Source organism: Megascapheus bottae, chromosome 3, assembly GCF_031878675.1.
Source record: "Megascapheus bottae isolate mThoBot1 chromosome 3, mThoBot2.hap1, whole genome shotgun sequence".
Classification (NCBI taxonomy): Eukaryota; Metazoa; Chordata; class Mammalia; order Rodentia; family Geomyidae; genus Megascapheus; species Megascapheus bottae.
In genome coordinates, this window is record NC_143511.1 from 23,954,558 (window position 1) to 23,968,943 (window position 14,386).

Below are 14,386 nucleotides of genomic sequence, written 5' to 3' on the forward strand. Positions count from 1 at the left end.
TGGTCATGGAGCTTGAACTCTGAGCCTGGACGCTAACCCTGAGCTCTTCAGCTCAAGGCTTCTGCCCTACTCCTTGAGCAACAGCACCACTTCCAGTTTTCTAGTAGTTAATTGGAGATAAAGAGTCTCATGGTCTTTAGTGTCCAGGCTGGCTTTTAACCGAGATCCTCAGATCTCAGCCTCCTGAGTAGCTAGGATTACAGGTGTGAGCCTGTACTACACTTGGCCTCTTCCTCTTTCTTTACACACACACATATACAAACACACACACACACACACACACACACACACAGAGAGAGAGACATGTATGAAGAGTTGGCTAGAGGTCATTCATGAGTAAGACATACATAAGTATCTATATTCTATATCTATATTCAGTGAAAAGCTTTGCCCATAAATAGTTCCTATAGTTTATCTGTCCCTTTCATTTCTCACACATGAACTTTTCAGTATTATATAATTGAGTTTATCATCAACTCTAGAAATATGATTGAGACAAACTGCCTAAAATGTTCTCATTACTTTAGATCATTGTGGTACCACAGAGCTACAGTCTATTGCTGGTTTGGTAACTAATCCAAACAAACCCCTTTAGCCTCAAATAGTTGCTAACGTGCTATGAATAATGCATGTGCATTGTCTAACTGGATCCTTCTCCACTTGTTTTGTTATACATCATTTGTATCATTTAAATCACAAAATATTAAAAATAAGAGAATAGATATGTTGTGTCTGTCTATAACACTCTTCTCTGGAAACTTCAAATATGCATCCTGAAAAATAATCTTCATATGACTACTCATGCTGCAAGTTTATTTCAACAGGAAATAGAATGGAGGTTGTTCAGTCCTGCAAATCCACAATAGAAAAGAAAGGTTTTTGTCCTATTTGGGAGTGAGAATAAAAGCAACCTATTCTCCAAGTCAGTGAAAGAAATGTTTGAGAATGATGAAAAATGAGAATGGGGATAGAGGTTAATGACTTTCTTATACCAATTATCCAATCTGGCATCCCACAATTTAATAAGCCCTAAGTGGTAGCTAGTGATTTGACAAAGGCAGCCAATACTGAAGGCCTCTTCAATGCTTCTGAGGCCAATAAACATATAATTCAGTATTTTTGCTAATGCCTATAGAATAATTAATGATTAGAGTTCATTTCATAAATAGTTCATTGTGGTCCCTTGTTTCAGCATGTAAGATTCACAGACCATTACTAATTCAGTACTCCTTTTTTTTTCTGTAGTTTCCATTTATTCAGTCAGACTCAAATGGAAGCTCTACAAACAAGTGTGATTTTCCTTTGTCCTCAGTTAATGAAGCCTACGTGTATGTGTTGCCTCTTAGACTTAATGAAGCCACAAAACAAGAACTATGAAAGTAAACCTTAACTTTCCTCTCTGTATTCTTTATCCATGCCATCATTTCTTCTCTATGCATCTGCCTTTGCATCTTTTTCTTTCATCATTTTATAAAACAAGTTTACTATTCATCATCTAAAATGCTTGGAATTCAGAGTGTTTCAGGCTATAGAACTTTTTAGAGGTATCAGATTTTCAGATTACAAATGTGCAACCTGTACAAAAATCATACAGTTGTTATGACTTCTCCATCCACATATATTTCTAAGAAATTCAATATTTAGAAATATCATTGGAAATAAAAAATAAGTTCAGAAGATAAAAATTTACAAGGCAAAGGTATAATTTCCATCATATGTGGAATATGCACAAGGAAAACTCTATGGAAAGCTCTATAAGAAAAGGGGCAAAATTTATCAATAGGAAGATGATGAGGGAGAAAGTGCAAATACCCTCTCTCATTCCTGCACAATACAAGTTTTTGCCGGTCATGGGGCTTGAACTCTGGGCCTGGGTGCTGTCCCTGAGCTCTTCAGCTCAAGGCTTCTGCCCTACTCCTTGAGCAACAGCACCACTCCCAGTTTGCTAGTAGTTAATTGGAGATAAGAGTCTCACAGAGTTTAGTGCTCCAGCTGTCTTTGAATGGTGGTCATCAGATCTCAGCCTCCTGAGTAGCTATGATTACTGACTATACAATATGATTTTTAAGAAAACTGGTATGGAGAATGTCCATTTAAATAAGTATGTATAGAAATATATATTCATATATTTTGATGTGCAAACATGACCAGTCCTATTTGAAAAACAATTTGGTTCATCTTGTTAAATTTTTTTCATATAGTTTTATTGTAACTAAGAGAAGAGTTACATGATATTTTCCAGACAGAAGGTGCATTAATTCACATACATTGATTCCCTTCCACCTGTCTTGGACCCTTAAGTGGACATTTTCTTTATCCCTGTAATTTTATCCATAGGAATTTATTCTATGCATATTTACTATAAATTTTTTATAGGGGCTGAGAGTTTGGCCTAGTGGTAGAGTGCTTGCCTAGCATGCATGAAGATCTGGGTTCAATTCCTTGGTACCACATACATAGAAAAAATGCCAGAAATGATGCTGTGGCCCAAGTGGTAGAGCTCAGCCTTGAGAAAGCCCAAGGACAGTGCCCAGGCCCTGAGTTCAAGGCCCAGGACTGGAAAAAATACATTGAAATAATAAAAAAGAGAAAATAAATAAGTAAAAATAAAATTATAGCAATAAAACAGTAATAAATTAAACATTATCAATGAGTTGCAATAACATAGTATGTATTCTGACTTATTGTAAACAATATGTAGATTGCAGTAATTCTGTTTGAGTAAAAATAGGAAAATATCTAGAAGTATTTTTTATTAAGTTAAAAGCTCATTTTTCAACCATACATCTGTATGCTTAATATAATTATATTTATTTTTCCTAAATTTATACTTCTATACTTATACTCCACGAGACATAAGTGAACAGATAGATTTTGCAGTGAGGCTTACGGTAGGGGAGAGGAGACAGTATGTGACACTTTTACTTCATGACTTTAGCTTTTTCCTATTTATTTATTTTTGTGTTGGTCCTGGAGCTTGAACTCAAAGCCTGAGCATTGTCTCTGAGCTTTTTCACTCAGGGTTAGCACTTTAATACTTGAGCCTCGGCTCCACTTCTAGTTTTTTGATGGTTCATTGGAATTTCACAGACTTTCTTGCCTGGGTTGGTTTTAAACTGATCATCCTGAGTAGTTAGGGTTATAGGCATGAATCACCAACACCTGATTCTAACATTTATTTTGGACAGTGAACAGAAAATTGGTTTTGGAAGGGAGAGGAGAGAATGCAACTTAGGGCAATTGTTGCATTCCTTCCTCTATCACATATATGCATATCATTTTTTTAACATTTCCTTATGTGTATACAAAATATGTAATGGAAAGCAAATGTAGAACTAATAAATAAATTGGTCATTTCACAGAGTTGCCCACCTCTTCATCTTTGGTGAGTATAGCTAGAAAGTACTCTCTAGCAGAAACTCGAACTACTTCCCACCAGATTACTTACTAGAGTGCTCGCGTTGTATGTTACACATTCATTTTTTAAGTTGTGACTTTCACCCATATCTTGCTGCTTCCTTCCTTACCAAGACCCTAGAATGACCCCTTAATATATTGACCTGTGGGTAAAGAAACCAGCTGTGTTCAATATACCTGCTTCCCTCATAACCTCAGTCTTTGAGCAATTTTTATTCCTAAGGCAAAGTAACTCAACACACAGTGAATATTTTCATATTTGATATGAAAAATATATATACAATTACAAGACCAGTGTAATAGATTTTGTGCTTAGGATTTAGAGTAGCTGGAAATGGAAACCAAATTGTCTTTCTACTGGAAAAGATAACCCAATAGCTGATGAATAATCAAAGAATTTAAATTTATTCCTCATCCTTAACCCAAATATATTATTATTATTATTACAACAGGGAAACTAAAAGTGCCCTGAAAGTATGTTTCTATCATGAGAACAAGCTAGCAGGCCTACAAGTGTCTTATTTTCTTTTATCATGCATCTGGATACCCCAAGTTTTAGCTCTCTTCTCATTATGGTATGGGATATTGCCCATATGGCATTAAGTATCTATAATACACTCTTCACCCCATTATATTTTGTTGAAGATTTTTATTAGCACATATGAGTTACCCAAGGGAGTTTCATTGTAGTATTTCCCCAGTCAATTGAACCTCCCCATCTCTATCCTACTTTACTACTAAGATATTTCATATTCAGGCAAAATACCTCACATTTCTTCCACTTTTCAAAAAATGGTAAAACTGGGAACTCAAACTACCCTGTCATTTGAAGTGAATAGTGATTACTTGGTTACATATTCTCCCTTTACATTATTTCTTTTAGGCTCCTTTGGTAAAATTATTTGCTGTATATCTGTAAAGACTCAACTTGAAGAATCTCACCTTACAAATTTGAAAATACAACTTAGTGTTTGTTGATGGCTATTGTAAATAATTTACAGAAAAAATAGTTATTCTTACAAGCCGGAAGCATGTGCCAGTATTTTTCCCATTGACCAGTAAAAAAAAAAACTGAGGACAAAAATTTAACCCAGGTCAAACTGCTAGTAAATGTCAGACCCATGAAGTGTATGTGCATCTGAAGCTAGGCCTGTATCCTCAGACTCTACACCCTCTCTGTATTCAGAAAGCTTCCTTATAGAGCAATAATGTGTTAAATGTCTTTTAATGATACAGAATACAATAGGAATTCACATAAAAGAAATTCTGAGTGGAATTGTCATAGGAATTACCTAACCGAGAGATTTCAAGTCAATTTGACAGGCAGAATTGGGCCAATGGATTGTGAGCTGCATAGGTGACGGCTTTCAGTAGTCGTACATTTAATGCTTTGCATGTATGTGCTTATTTGACTTATTTTTTTCTTTATCTTCTATTGGCATAAGCAAAATTTCAACCACAGTCATGAGTAAGGAGCACACAGGAAGTAGAGTTCTCCAGTCAGGAAATGAAACAGCAAAATAATTAGGGAAAAATACATGTTCCATTGCTTTCTTTTTATTAATGGATGGATATGTAGGGAGATACTAATTCAAAATACAGAATCATAAGTAGGACAGATGTGTATGATAGATCTAGCTCCATTAAATGCCCAAGAAACCTGTTTGTATAATTTGTTCCACTCAGGTCTATATCATCTTTCTGTTCAAAGAGGTGCATGGTAAAACAGGTAGATTTTACTTATCTCATTTCATAACTTTTACATACAAATAGAGAAAGCTACTTCAAAAAGAGATGATGTTCTGCCTTTATTCACACAGTGAATTTACTTACCAAGGCTTTTGCCTGACTCTAAACTGCATATGATTACTCTACCATGTTCTGTTCAGCAACATGTCATTAGTTTGGGAGGTGTCTCTCTTACTCTATTGCTCTGCTTCCCTAATTCAGATAAGAAAACTTTCTACATACCCAAGCAACATGGAGTGTTTAGGAATCTACTCTAATGTAAATGCAAAATCCTTACCCATTCATGCACTCTTCCATATTTCACACACACACACACACACACACACACACACACACACACACACACACACCACTCTCTACTGAGTCTTGAAGAATAAATATGGAAATATCAAGACAGCTAAGGACACAATTAATATACCTATCTGTTATCTAGAATTCTGTTTTTAATTTTGCCACCAATTTTACCCTGGTTGCTTGTCACTGAAGTATCATTTAAAACTGTGATCATTTAAATTTGATAACCAGGAAAGACTAAACTTAAAATGCCAGCATGCTATTTCCTCTGGAGAAAAGTTGTAGTGGTATCTCTTTTCTTGGAACTTCATTCTATCTTGCGTGCTTGGGCTACATTTCTGGGAACGTTTATATGGTGGTGGTTTCTTATGAAAGCCTTGCTTCTAGTATTTAGCAAATGGCCTAATTACCATACATAGCAGTGGAGCAGTCTAGGGACTGTGTATGCACAAGCTTAATTTGTGTTCTCAGAAACATACTAATTAGAAACTTTCTGGGAAATGTACAGTAGTTACTCTTGGTTTGTTATTTATGAACTCTGAAGAATCCAAGGGAACCAACTTAATCCTCTGCTTCAGGAAATACTGTTTTGTGGTTTTTCCCATAAAAGAAGCCAGATTTGTCAGATTATACCACTGAGAAATGCCCAAATGGTGTTCCTTAAATCTGGACACTGCTCCTCTCACCAATTAGCTACCTCAGCCCAACTCCTACCTCCCAACAACTGCCGCAAGTAGAGGCTTGTCTAAAAGTCTCAGTTGGTCCTAGGAAGGTAGAATCTAAGGTCATTCCTGAAGACTTTCTAGAGAACAAAATGAAGACAGAAGCAGAATGTCTCCTGCACACAGGATGCTCCTTCAAGGCCTAGATTTGAAAGACTGTGCTGCCTGAACCTTATATACAAAAGCTAGCTTGACTAGCAACTTAGAAACTTATAACATAATTTTGCACTGAATTTTTCTTCTTCCACTTTGGGGTAGGGTATCCAAACAAGAAAAGGGGAAAAAGGAATCTATATAAAACCTATCTAGCTATTGAGCTAGCTGGCTAATCTAGCCATCCATCCATCGTTCCATCCATCTGTCCATACATCTTATCTCCCTACCTACCTACCTATCCACAAATTCAAGACTAACTATACATGTTGACCAGTAGTGACAGAAAGGGAACAAAATGTAGAGAATCAATCCAGTAAATGACATTGCTCATGTTTAGTAAAATCTTGACATTTTTCCCACTTCCTCTTTAAAGGGAAAAAACATTGAGGAGATTCTGTATCATATGCAGCTCATCACTTGAGAATGAAATGTTTCTCCAGAATTCACAGAAATTTCTCCAAAAATCATAGAAATGTCTTTTTAAGAGGAAAGTAGGAATGAATCCATTTCCTCTTGTTCTGTCCTGTTCTAGAAGACAGAGGATTTAAAATTATTTAATTATTATAATAAATATAACTGTGATTTAGGATTCCTTAGGATAGCTAAGTGGTAAGAGTTGGTATAAGCATGGAATGTGAATTCATTTCAGCCTTTTTGCCATCCTGTAGTTATTTTAGGCTAAAATAGAATAATGAAGAGTTCTTCATCCAACAGAGAAAATGATGATTTTTTAAAAAGCCATTTACTTATAATTTTAAGAAGTATGATCTTCTGTGGGGATCTGAATCTAACTAGGTTAAGTCACACAAAAAAGTTGCAAAGATTGGGTAACCCATCTGATTTAATAAAATGTGTGTCTGTCCATTGGGTTGTAGAAATTCAAAGGTTTCATTTTTTAACAGGATGCCTGCCGTTATTCTCTCTTGACTCCCGCTTGTTTTATTCATTGTGGGGTAGTTGCCTATTAGACCCTATTGGTAAGTATAATTAATGGACAACTTAAATTTCCTCTTAAGCCACTGCCAAGAAAACTAACCATAGAAGCCTTTACAAATTCCTAACACCTCTATCCCCCTGTGACTGCTGTTCACCTCTATCTTTTCTAAGACATCCAATCACATCAGAGATTAGTGACATTATTATTATTTGTCATCCAACAGATTCCAAATGGGACAGCTTGATAACACTACCAGGAAGAAATAATTATTCATTTACATCCAGACATTATGCAAGATATTTTCATATATACTGTCTTTTTTGATATACTTACAGCTGCTTCAAGGCAAAAAACATCTCCTTTTCTTTCACAGATATATTGGCAGCTCAGCAAGGTTATGACCTTGTCTTAAGATTCTAATTAGTAAGAAAGATAGATGCCAATCTAGGCTGATGTGATTCCAACACTCTTAATCCCCTCATCCATTCATAGAAATGTTATCTCCTTATTTTGATTATCTAGCTTGAGTTTCATTATTTTTTTCAACAGTTATTTGAATGCCAGTCACTGTCAGATTAGGTTTAGTTGGAATATGTCATCAAGAAAGACTGGGAAGAGCATGGTGATTAGTGACAAGATGATGAAGAAACAAGATGAGGAGGGAGTGCAGGAGGTGATGGCATGGGGGGATGGGAGAATGACGCAAACAAAGGAGCTCCTGACCGTGTATTCGTGGCTACAGTCTTTCTTCATGTGACTCGTGGACTTCCCTTTGTCATCCTATGCCTGAGAATATATGAAGGAGGCTGGGAAGACAAAGGGACGTTCAATTGTCATCACTGGCATCTTTTGATCATTGCACCATCATCAAATGCATTGGGATAATCATGACATGAACTTTTTTCCATCACTGAGGCCATAATTGTTTCATGAATGGAATAACAACTCTATACGCTAAAATTTTTAGTAGAACTTCAGGGAGCTTGAAACATTGGGACGAGTAAATTATGTGCTCGCAGACTGATATCCTTCCTTCAAGTTATACTTCCTTCAAGCAAGTTACATGAGCATCTTTTTGCCTTTGGTGGATGATCTAATCTATGCAGTTCAACTGTGCTGTGAGTCTTCTGCCTTAACCAACCCAGGAAAAGACCAAATATTAAATTATAAATACCCAAACCTACATCAGTTCACTTCAGAAATGAAAAGTTGCCACCTGTAAGATGCTTCTAACAGACTGTTCATATTTTTCTCTTCTTTTAGAAGATGTTCCCCTTATCTTTATGTGAAGAACAAAATATATAGGCTCAAACCTTCTCTGTGAGAAAATAACTTTCATTATGCTCACTGTCTATTCACATTATTTGTGAATTTTAGTGAAATCTGTTTCATGGAGTTTGCTTATCTTCTTTACCTGACCCTTTTCCAATTCAGGATAGGAGCCGGCTCTTCTTCCAGCAAGGAGATTGCTTTTGACAAATTAGACAATTTTGTAAAGAAATCTGAACAGGGAAACTGCTCCCCATTCCGATGACATCTCAGCCACTTTGACATGCAAGAAAGAACTATGAGATCTAGTGCACTAGATTTAGGTTGCAAATGTCTGACTAGGATTATAGTCTCAATATCAGCAAAATATACCATAGCTGGTCAGGTATAATAGATTGTTATCATAGTAAAGACCTTGGTGGTAACCCAACCTCCTCTTTGTTACACTGCTAAGTGCTCCCAAGTGCTAGCTTTGTTTGCTGTCATAAAATCTATGGACATCATGCCCTGCTCATTCCAAGGTACATTTTATTTCCCTTTTAAATATTTTACTGATTGGAGGTTGTTTTGTTCCTTCTTGATACTGGCTAAAACTCCCTTCTCTCCCATAAGCTACCCATCTGGCCACAACCTACCCTCCCTCTAAATCTCAGCTCAAAATACTCCTTTCTATACCATTTTATCTAAATAAGTATCTGCCCATAGCGCCATCTCTTTTGATAGAGAATTAATCTGTCCATCTCCTTGTTCAATCTCTCATCACTGGAGATTGTGAGTCCTAAAGTGGAGAACCTGTGTCCTATCCATTTTCATCACCCTGAAAGCTGGTGTACTGCCTGGCACATTCAAGTAAGAACTTGCTTTTGTAACTATCAATACTTAATGTTCCTGGCCTTATTTTCAGCTTGGGTTTTTAGCCTGATATAAAAATGTAATTAGAAGGGTTGGTTGCCAGTGCTTCATGCCTATAATCCTAGCTATTCAAAAGGTTGAGACTTGAGGATCACAGCTCAAAGCCAGCCTGTGCAGAAAAGTCTGTGAGACTCCAGAAACCCAGTAGTGGAACTGTGGCTCAAAGTGGTAGAGCATTTGAATAAAAAGTGCTCAGGCCATAAAAATTGCTCAGGCCATGAGTTCAAGTTCCAGGACAGCACACACACACACACACACACACACACACACACACACACACACACACACAAGTGCTTATATATTAAAAGGTGGAAAACAAGGAAAGAAAAATAAAATCACAAGATAGACTCTAGGAGGAAATAATGAATAGGAATGTGCACAGGCAAAAAAACACCAAGAGTAGCGCTGATTTGTATTCATGAGAGCATTTAATCATAATTGGCCAGCATTCCTATTAAATCACAATTAACGTTATTACATTTCCAAACTGAGAAGTGAGAAAGTTAGTAGTAGTCTAAGAAAACATTTTAGGTAGCAGCCAGTAAGTACCACAAAGTCTTCAATATTTCCATTTACATGAATGTGTGGGGAATGGTGGCCCCACTTGAAATAAGAATTGCTCATGGCTGCTTTTCAATCTAGATTAGGATCAATATGTAGCTAACTTTAGAAAGGTAGACAAACATAAAATAAATGGAAAAGCTTGTGCTGACTGAGTACTTTTCTGCAGTAATCAACAAATATCATATATATTTGGAGAAAATAGCATATCTCATTCCTTAGGGGCTCTGAAAGAAAAAAAAAGTTGATTGAGATTTTAATTTATTCATGATGATTAAGGCCAGAGAATAATCTCAGAATACTTCAATGTTCCTACCTAGGATTTATAAAAATTGGTCAATATTATTTGAGGTATTTCAAGCCTTTAAAACAAATATATGTGCAAGTAAAAAATATGACAAAAAGACTAGAAATTAGACTCTTCGGTGTAACTAATAAAGTTGTCATCATTTTTACAAAAGAAAAACCTTTTAGCCTCAAATACTTGGCTCAAGATCATTAACCCCTAAGAAAATTAAAGATTGTCCTCATAATGGCCAAATGAGCAAAGAGCTGATTCTTCACTCTCTTTTGGCACCCATGGCTGAAATAAATAAGCAGCCCTTCTCCCTCATTGAACAGGCTGCCCCAGTTCTGCATGGGAGGGCAGATTTCAAAAGCTCTACAGAGTTCTGCAAGCCACAACCCAATAGGCAAACACTTAAGTCCTAAGATGCAAGCAGGTAATCAAGGATTCTAAAGAGCTTTGGCATCTCTGGGTCTGCATGGGATTCTGGGGGCAATGCCAGCTGAAAAGGGGCAGGGTGAAAAAAAATAATAATGGATGTGCCCTTGCAAACACAGGGAGGTGAGGATTGAAAAGTCAGCTTTTCTGGTCATCAAACAAATCTGAGTTGAATCCTTCCTCATTAAGCAGTGTTTCTTCTACCCAGAGGGAGAACAGAGGAAGTACGCACTAGCTCTACCGCATGTGAAGATTTATCCTGAAATCCTGGGGGATGCTGTAATGGCACATGGCATTCCCACATGAGAATTTTGGGCAGAATGAGGACATTCACTTTACCAGCCTCAGATTCAATTGTGTCCACATGTATGAATAGGATTTACTTAGTTCTGTTTATTTGTTTGCCCCTATTATTCAAGAAATAGGAAGTATTGTATTGAGGGTGAATTATTTATTGCTCATAGTACATGGAGAAAATGTCTAATAAAATTTTTTCCTTATTTCAAGTAAATCTAATGTCAAGACTCCCTTCATGTATGTTTGGTTTTATTTTGTTGTTATTTTTGTGCTTGTCCTGGGACTTGAATTCAGGGTTGAGGTACTATCTTTGCTCTTGTTTGCTCTAGGATAGCACTCTGCCACTGGAGCCGCTTTCCAGCTTTTGGTAGTAATTGGACATAAGAACCTCACAGACTTCCCTTTCTGGTCTGGGTGATCCTCAGATCTCAGCTACCTGGTTGCTAAGATTACAGGCATGAGCCATCCACTAGTGCCTTGTCCGATGTAGGGGTGTGTGTGTGTGTGTGTGTGTGTGTGTGTGTGTGTGTTGAATTTTAATCTTTATTAGTTCTCTCCATCCCAATCCTATATTAGTCAGGTTGCTATAAAAAGTACTTGAGCTAGGTATGGCTTCAATTATTCCAGTTCTCCCAGCACTTGGAAAGCTGAGGCAGGAGGATTATGAGTTTGAGGTCAGTCAGGACTACCTCAGAGAAGATGCCTGTGATATTTCCCACCATTGTTGGAATTTCCATGCAGGAAAGAGCACAAAAAATACAGAAACTTAGGTACATGATATACAATATATATTCTATATTATATATAATATGTAACATATAAATATGCATAACAAAATAAATAATATATAAATATATGAATATATAATATTATATAATGGTTACTATATTATTACATACTTAGTATATTACATATTAAACCTAATATAATATAACAATATATTGTAACATATTATGATAAATTATGTGTAACATATTTTATAAAAGAGTATGCAAATATATAATATTTTATATTTAACAATATGCATAATGTATAATATATAAGAAATATATACTATTCAGAATGTAATATATAGTATATCTACCATATGACATATACAATACAATTTATATATTATATGTGATACAGATCACATAGCATATCATATATATCAGATAGTATATCATATAATGCTATGTTATACCATATAATATATAATAATATAACATAGAATATGGGCAGTGATATATATTATATAGCGTATATATTTATATGAAGATATTCACAAACAGATATGCGTAAGCATGCATATACATATGTATAAAACAGAGATAGATGACAGATAGATAGATAGATAGATAGATAACCAGATAGCAATAAATGCTAAGGAGAGAAATAAAGCAGAGAAGGCATAAGATGTAGTAGAGAAAAGGGACTATAATTTTAATCAGTGGTCAGAAAGACAGGATGAAAAGAAATAAGGAGGCCAGGAACCGAGTCCAGGGAGACAACCGAGGTCAGGTAGATGATGAGATTGCAGCCAAGGAGACATAGGGCAAGCTGGTAAGAGGAATGAGAAGCATATAGTTCCAAGAGAAGAGGCAAGCCAGCAGGGTCAAATGTGACTTGACAGGTCAAATAAGAATAGGAAGTAGAAACTATCAGGGATGTTATGAGTTTCCTCTACCTTTCCAGGCTTGGATACTTTCTTCTCCCTTTCATCTGTCCCAACTTTCTTCCATCAAAGACACATGCTTGCCTTTTCATCCTTCCCAAGACAGCTATAGGCTTTGCTTTTTAGAAAAGAGCTTCCCTTCAGACAACTCCAAGTTCTCAGCGTCTCTGGTAAGCGACACAAACAAAACCCACAAACTAGGGAGAAAAAGACCCACCAGTGGCACTCTTTGAAAATCAGAGATGGAAAAACAAATATAAAGTAAAAACTAGTTAATGCAATAAATTATTGTAGATAATAAAAATACTTTGGCAAGTATATTTTCTACTGTTAGACAACCTATCAATTAGAGAATATACTAAATATGTACTTAGGCAATTTTCAGTACAGTAAAGTTTATGTTAAAATAAAGTCACAGCACCTTTTTTCCCAATCCTGGGGCTTGAACTCATGGCCTAAGCACTGTTCGTGGGCTTTTTCAAGGCTAGCACTCTTCCACTTGAGCCACAGCATCACTTCTAGCTTTTTCTATGTATGTGGTACTGAGAAATGGAACCCTGGTCTTCATGTATGCTAGGCCAAACTCCTGGCCCCATCACAGCACATTTTTACTTTTTCTTTTTTTTTCTGTGTATGTGGTACCGAGGAATCGAACCCAGGTCTTCGTGCATGCTAGGCAAGCACTCTACCCACTAGGCAAAACTCCCGGCCCAGATCACAGCACATTTTTAATGGATGTGCCAATCCCAGGGTATCAACTCAAAGCATTGTGTTCTCAGTGGGTTTGGTTTTGTTTTATTCTGTTTTGCTCATGATTGGCATACTACCATATGAACCATACTTCTGGTCTAGTTTGGGATGGTGAATTAGAGATGGCATCTCATAGACTTTCTGCCTGTTGGACTTGTTTGAAACCTCAATCCTCAGTTTTCTGAGAACATAGGATTTCAGGGATGAACACGACCTCCAGAAGTATGTTTGATTTCATTGCTTTCCCAATAGCAGGGTACTTCTCTTCTAATAATGCCTAACTTATCAATCATGACAACTCAAGTTTGTCAGTGCTTGGCTTACACCAGGACTGAGGAACATCTGGCCCACAGGCTGTAGAAGATCTACAAAATCACTGGGTGAATCACAGGACAGACTCCTATGCCTCTCATTGGCTGCTAGTGCCCCATCTGCCTCTAGTGTTAACTTTACATGGCTGTCAAATGATTACAATTATCCAAATGGCCCTTGACAGGAAAAAGAAAGTTTCTTTACCCTTGTCTACTTGGATCTACTTGGTCTTACTTTTCCCAAATACATTGAGGCTTTCCACACTAGCAGAGGTTGTCTGAAGTGAATCATTTTAACCATATCAGTTAGGCTTAGAGGTAGGCAAACTACAATCTAGGAGGCAGATCCAGTATGCCCGGTATTTTTGTTGTTGTGATGGTTGTAAACAAAGCTTTATTTTAACCTGTTCATGTTCATGTTTAATATAATGTCTCTGGATGCTTCATGCTTTAACCACGAAGTTGAATAATTGCAACATAGTCCATCTATCCACCCCACAAAGCCAAAAGTGGGTGGCTTTTACCGAAAAGGTTTGATAATGCTTAATTTTGACCTTCAGATAGGTTTTTGGAAGTGCATTGTTCATGGGTATTTCCGTCATTCACCTGTGGAGAATTTTGCCTATGTCCTGC

The 14,386-nt window shown here is 36.6% G+C and overlaps 1 protein-coding gene across 11 annotated transcripts in view; it reads left to right on the forward strand.

The window, feature by feature from the left end:
- Nucleotides 1-14,386, forward strand: part of Trpm3 (transient receptor potential cation channel subfamily M member 3) — a 473,683-nt gene that overhangs the window by 262,415 nt on the left and 196,882 nt on the right. For 5 of the 11 annotated variants that reach the window (XM_090329656.1, XM_090329657.1, XM_090329653.1 and 2 more), the window contains exon 7: nucleotides 7,241-7,315. The exons of the other annotated variants lie outside the window; for them this stretch is intronic. In XM_090329656.1, coding sequence (XP_090185782.1) covers nucleotides 7,241-7,315 — 75 coding nt within the window. The remainder of the gene's footprint in view (nucleotides 1-7,240; nucleotides 7,316-14,386) is intronic. 11 annotated transcript variants of the gene reach the window in all.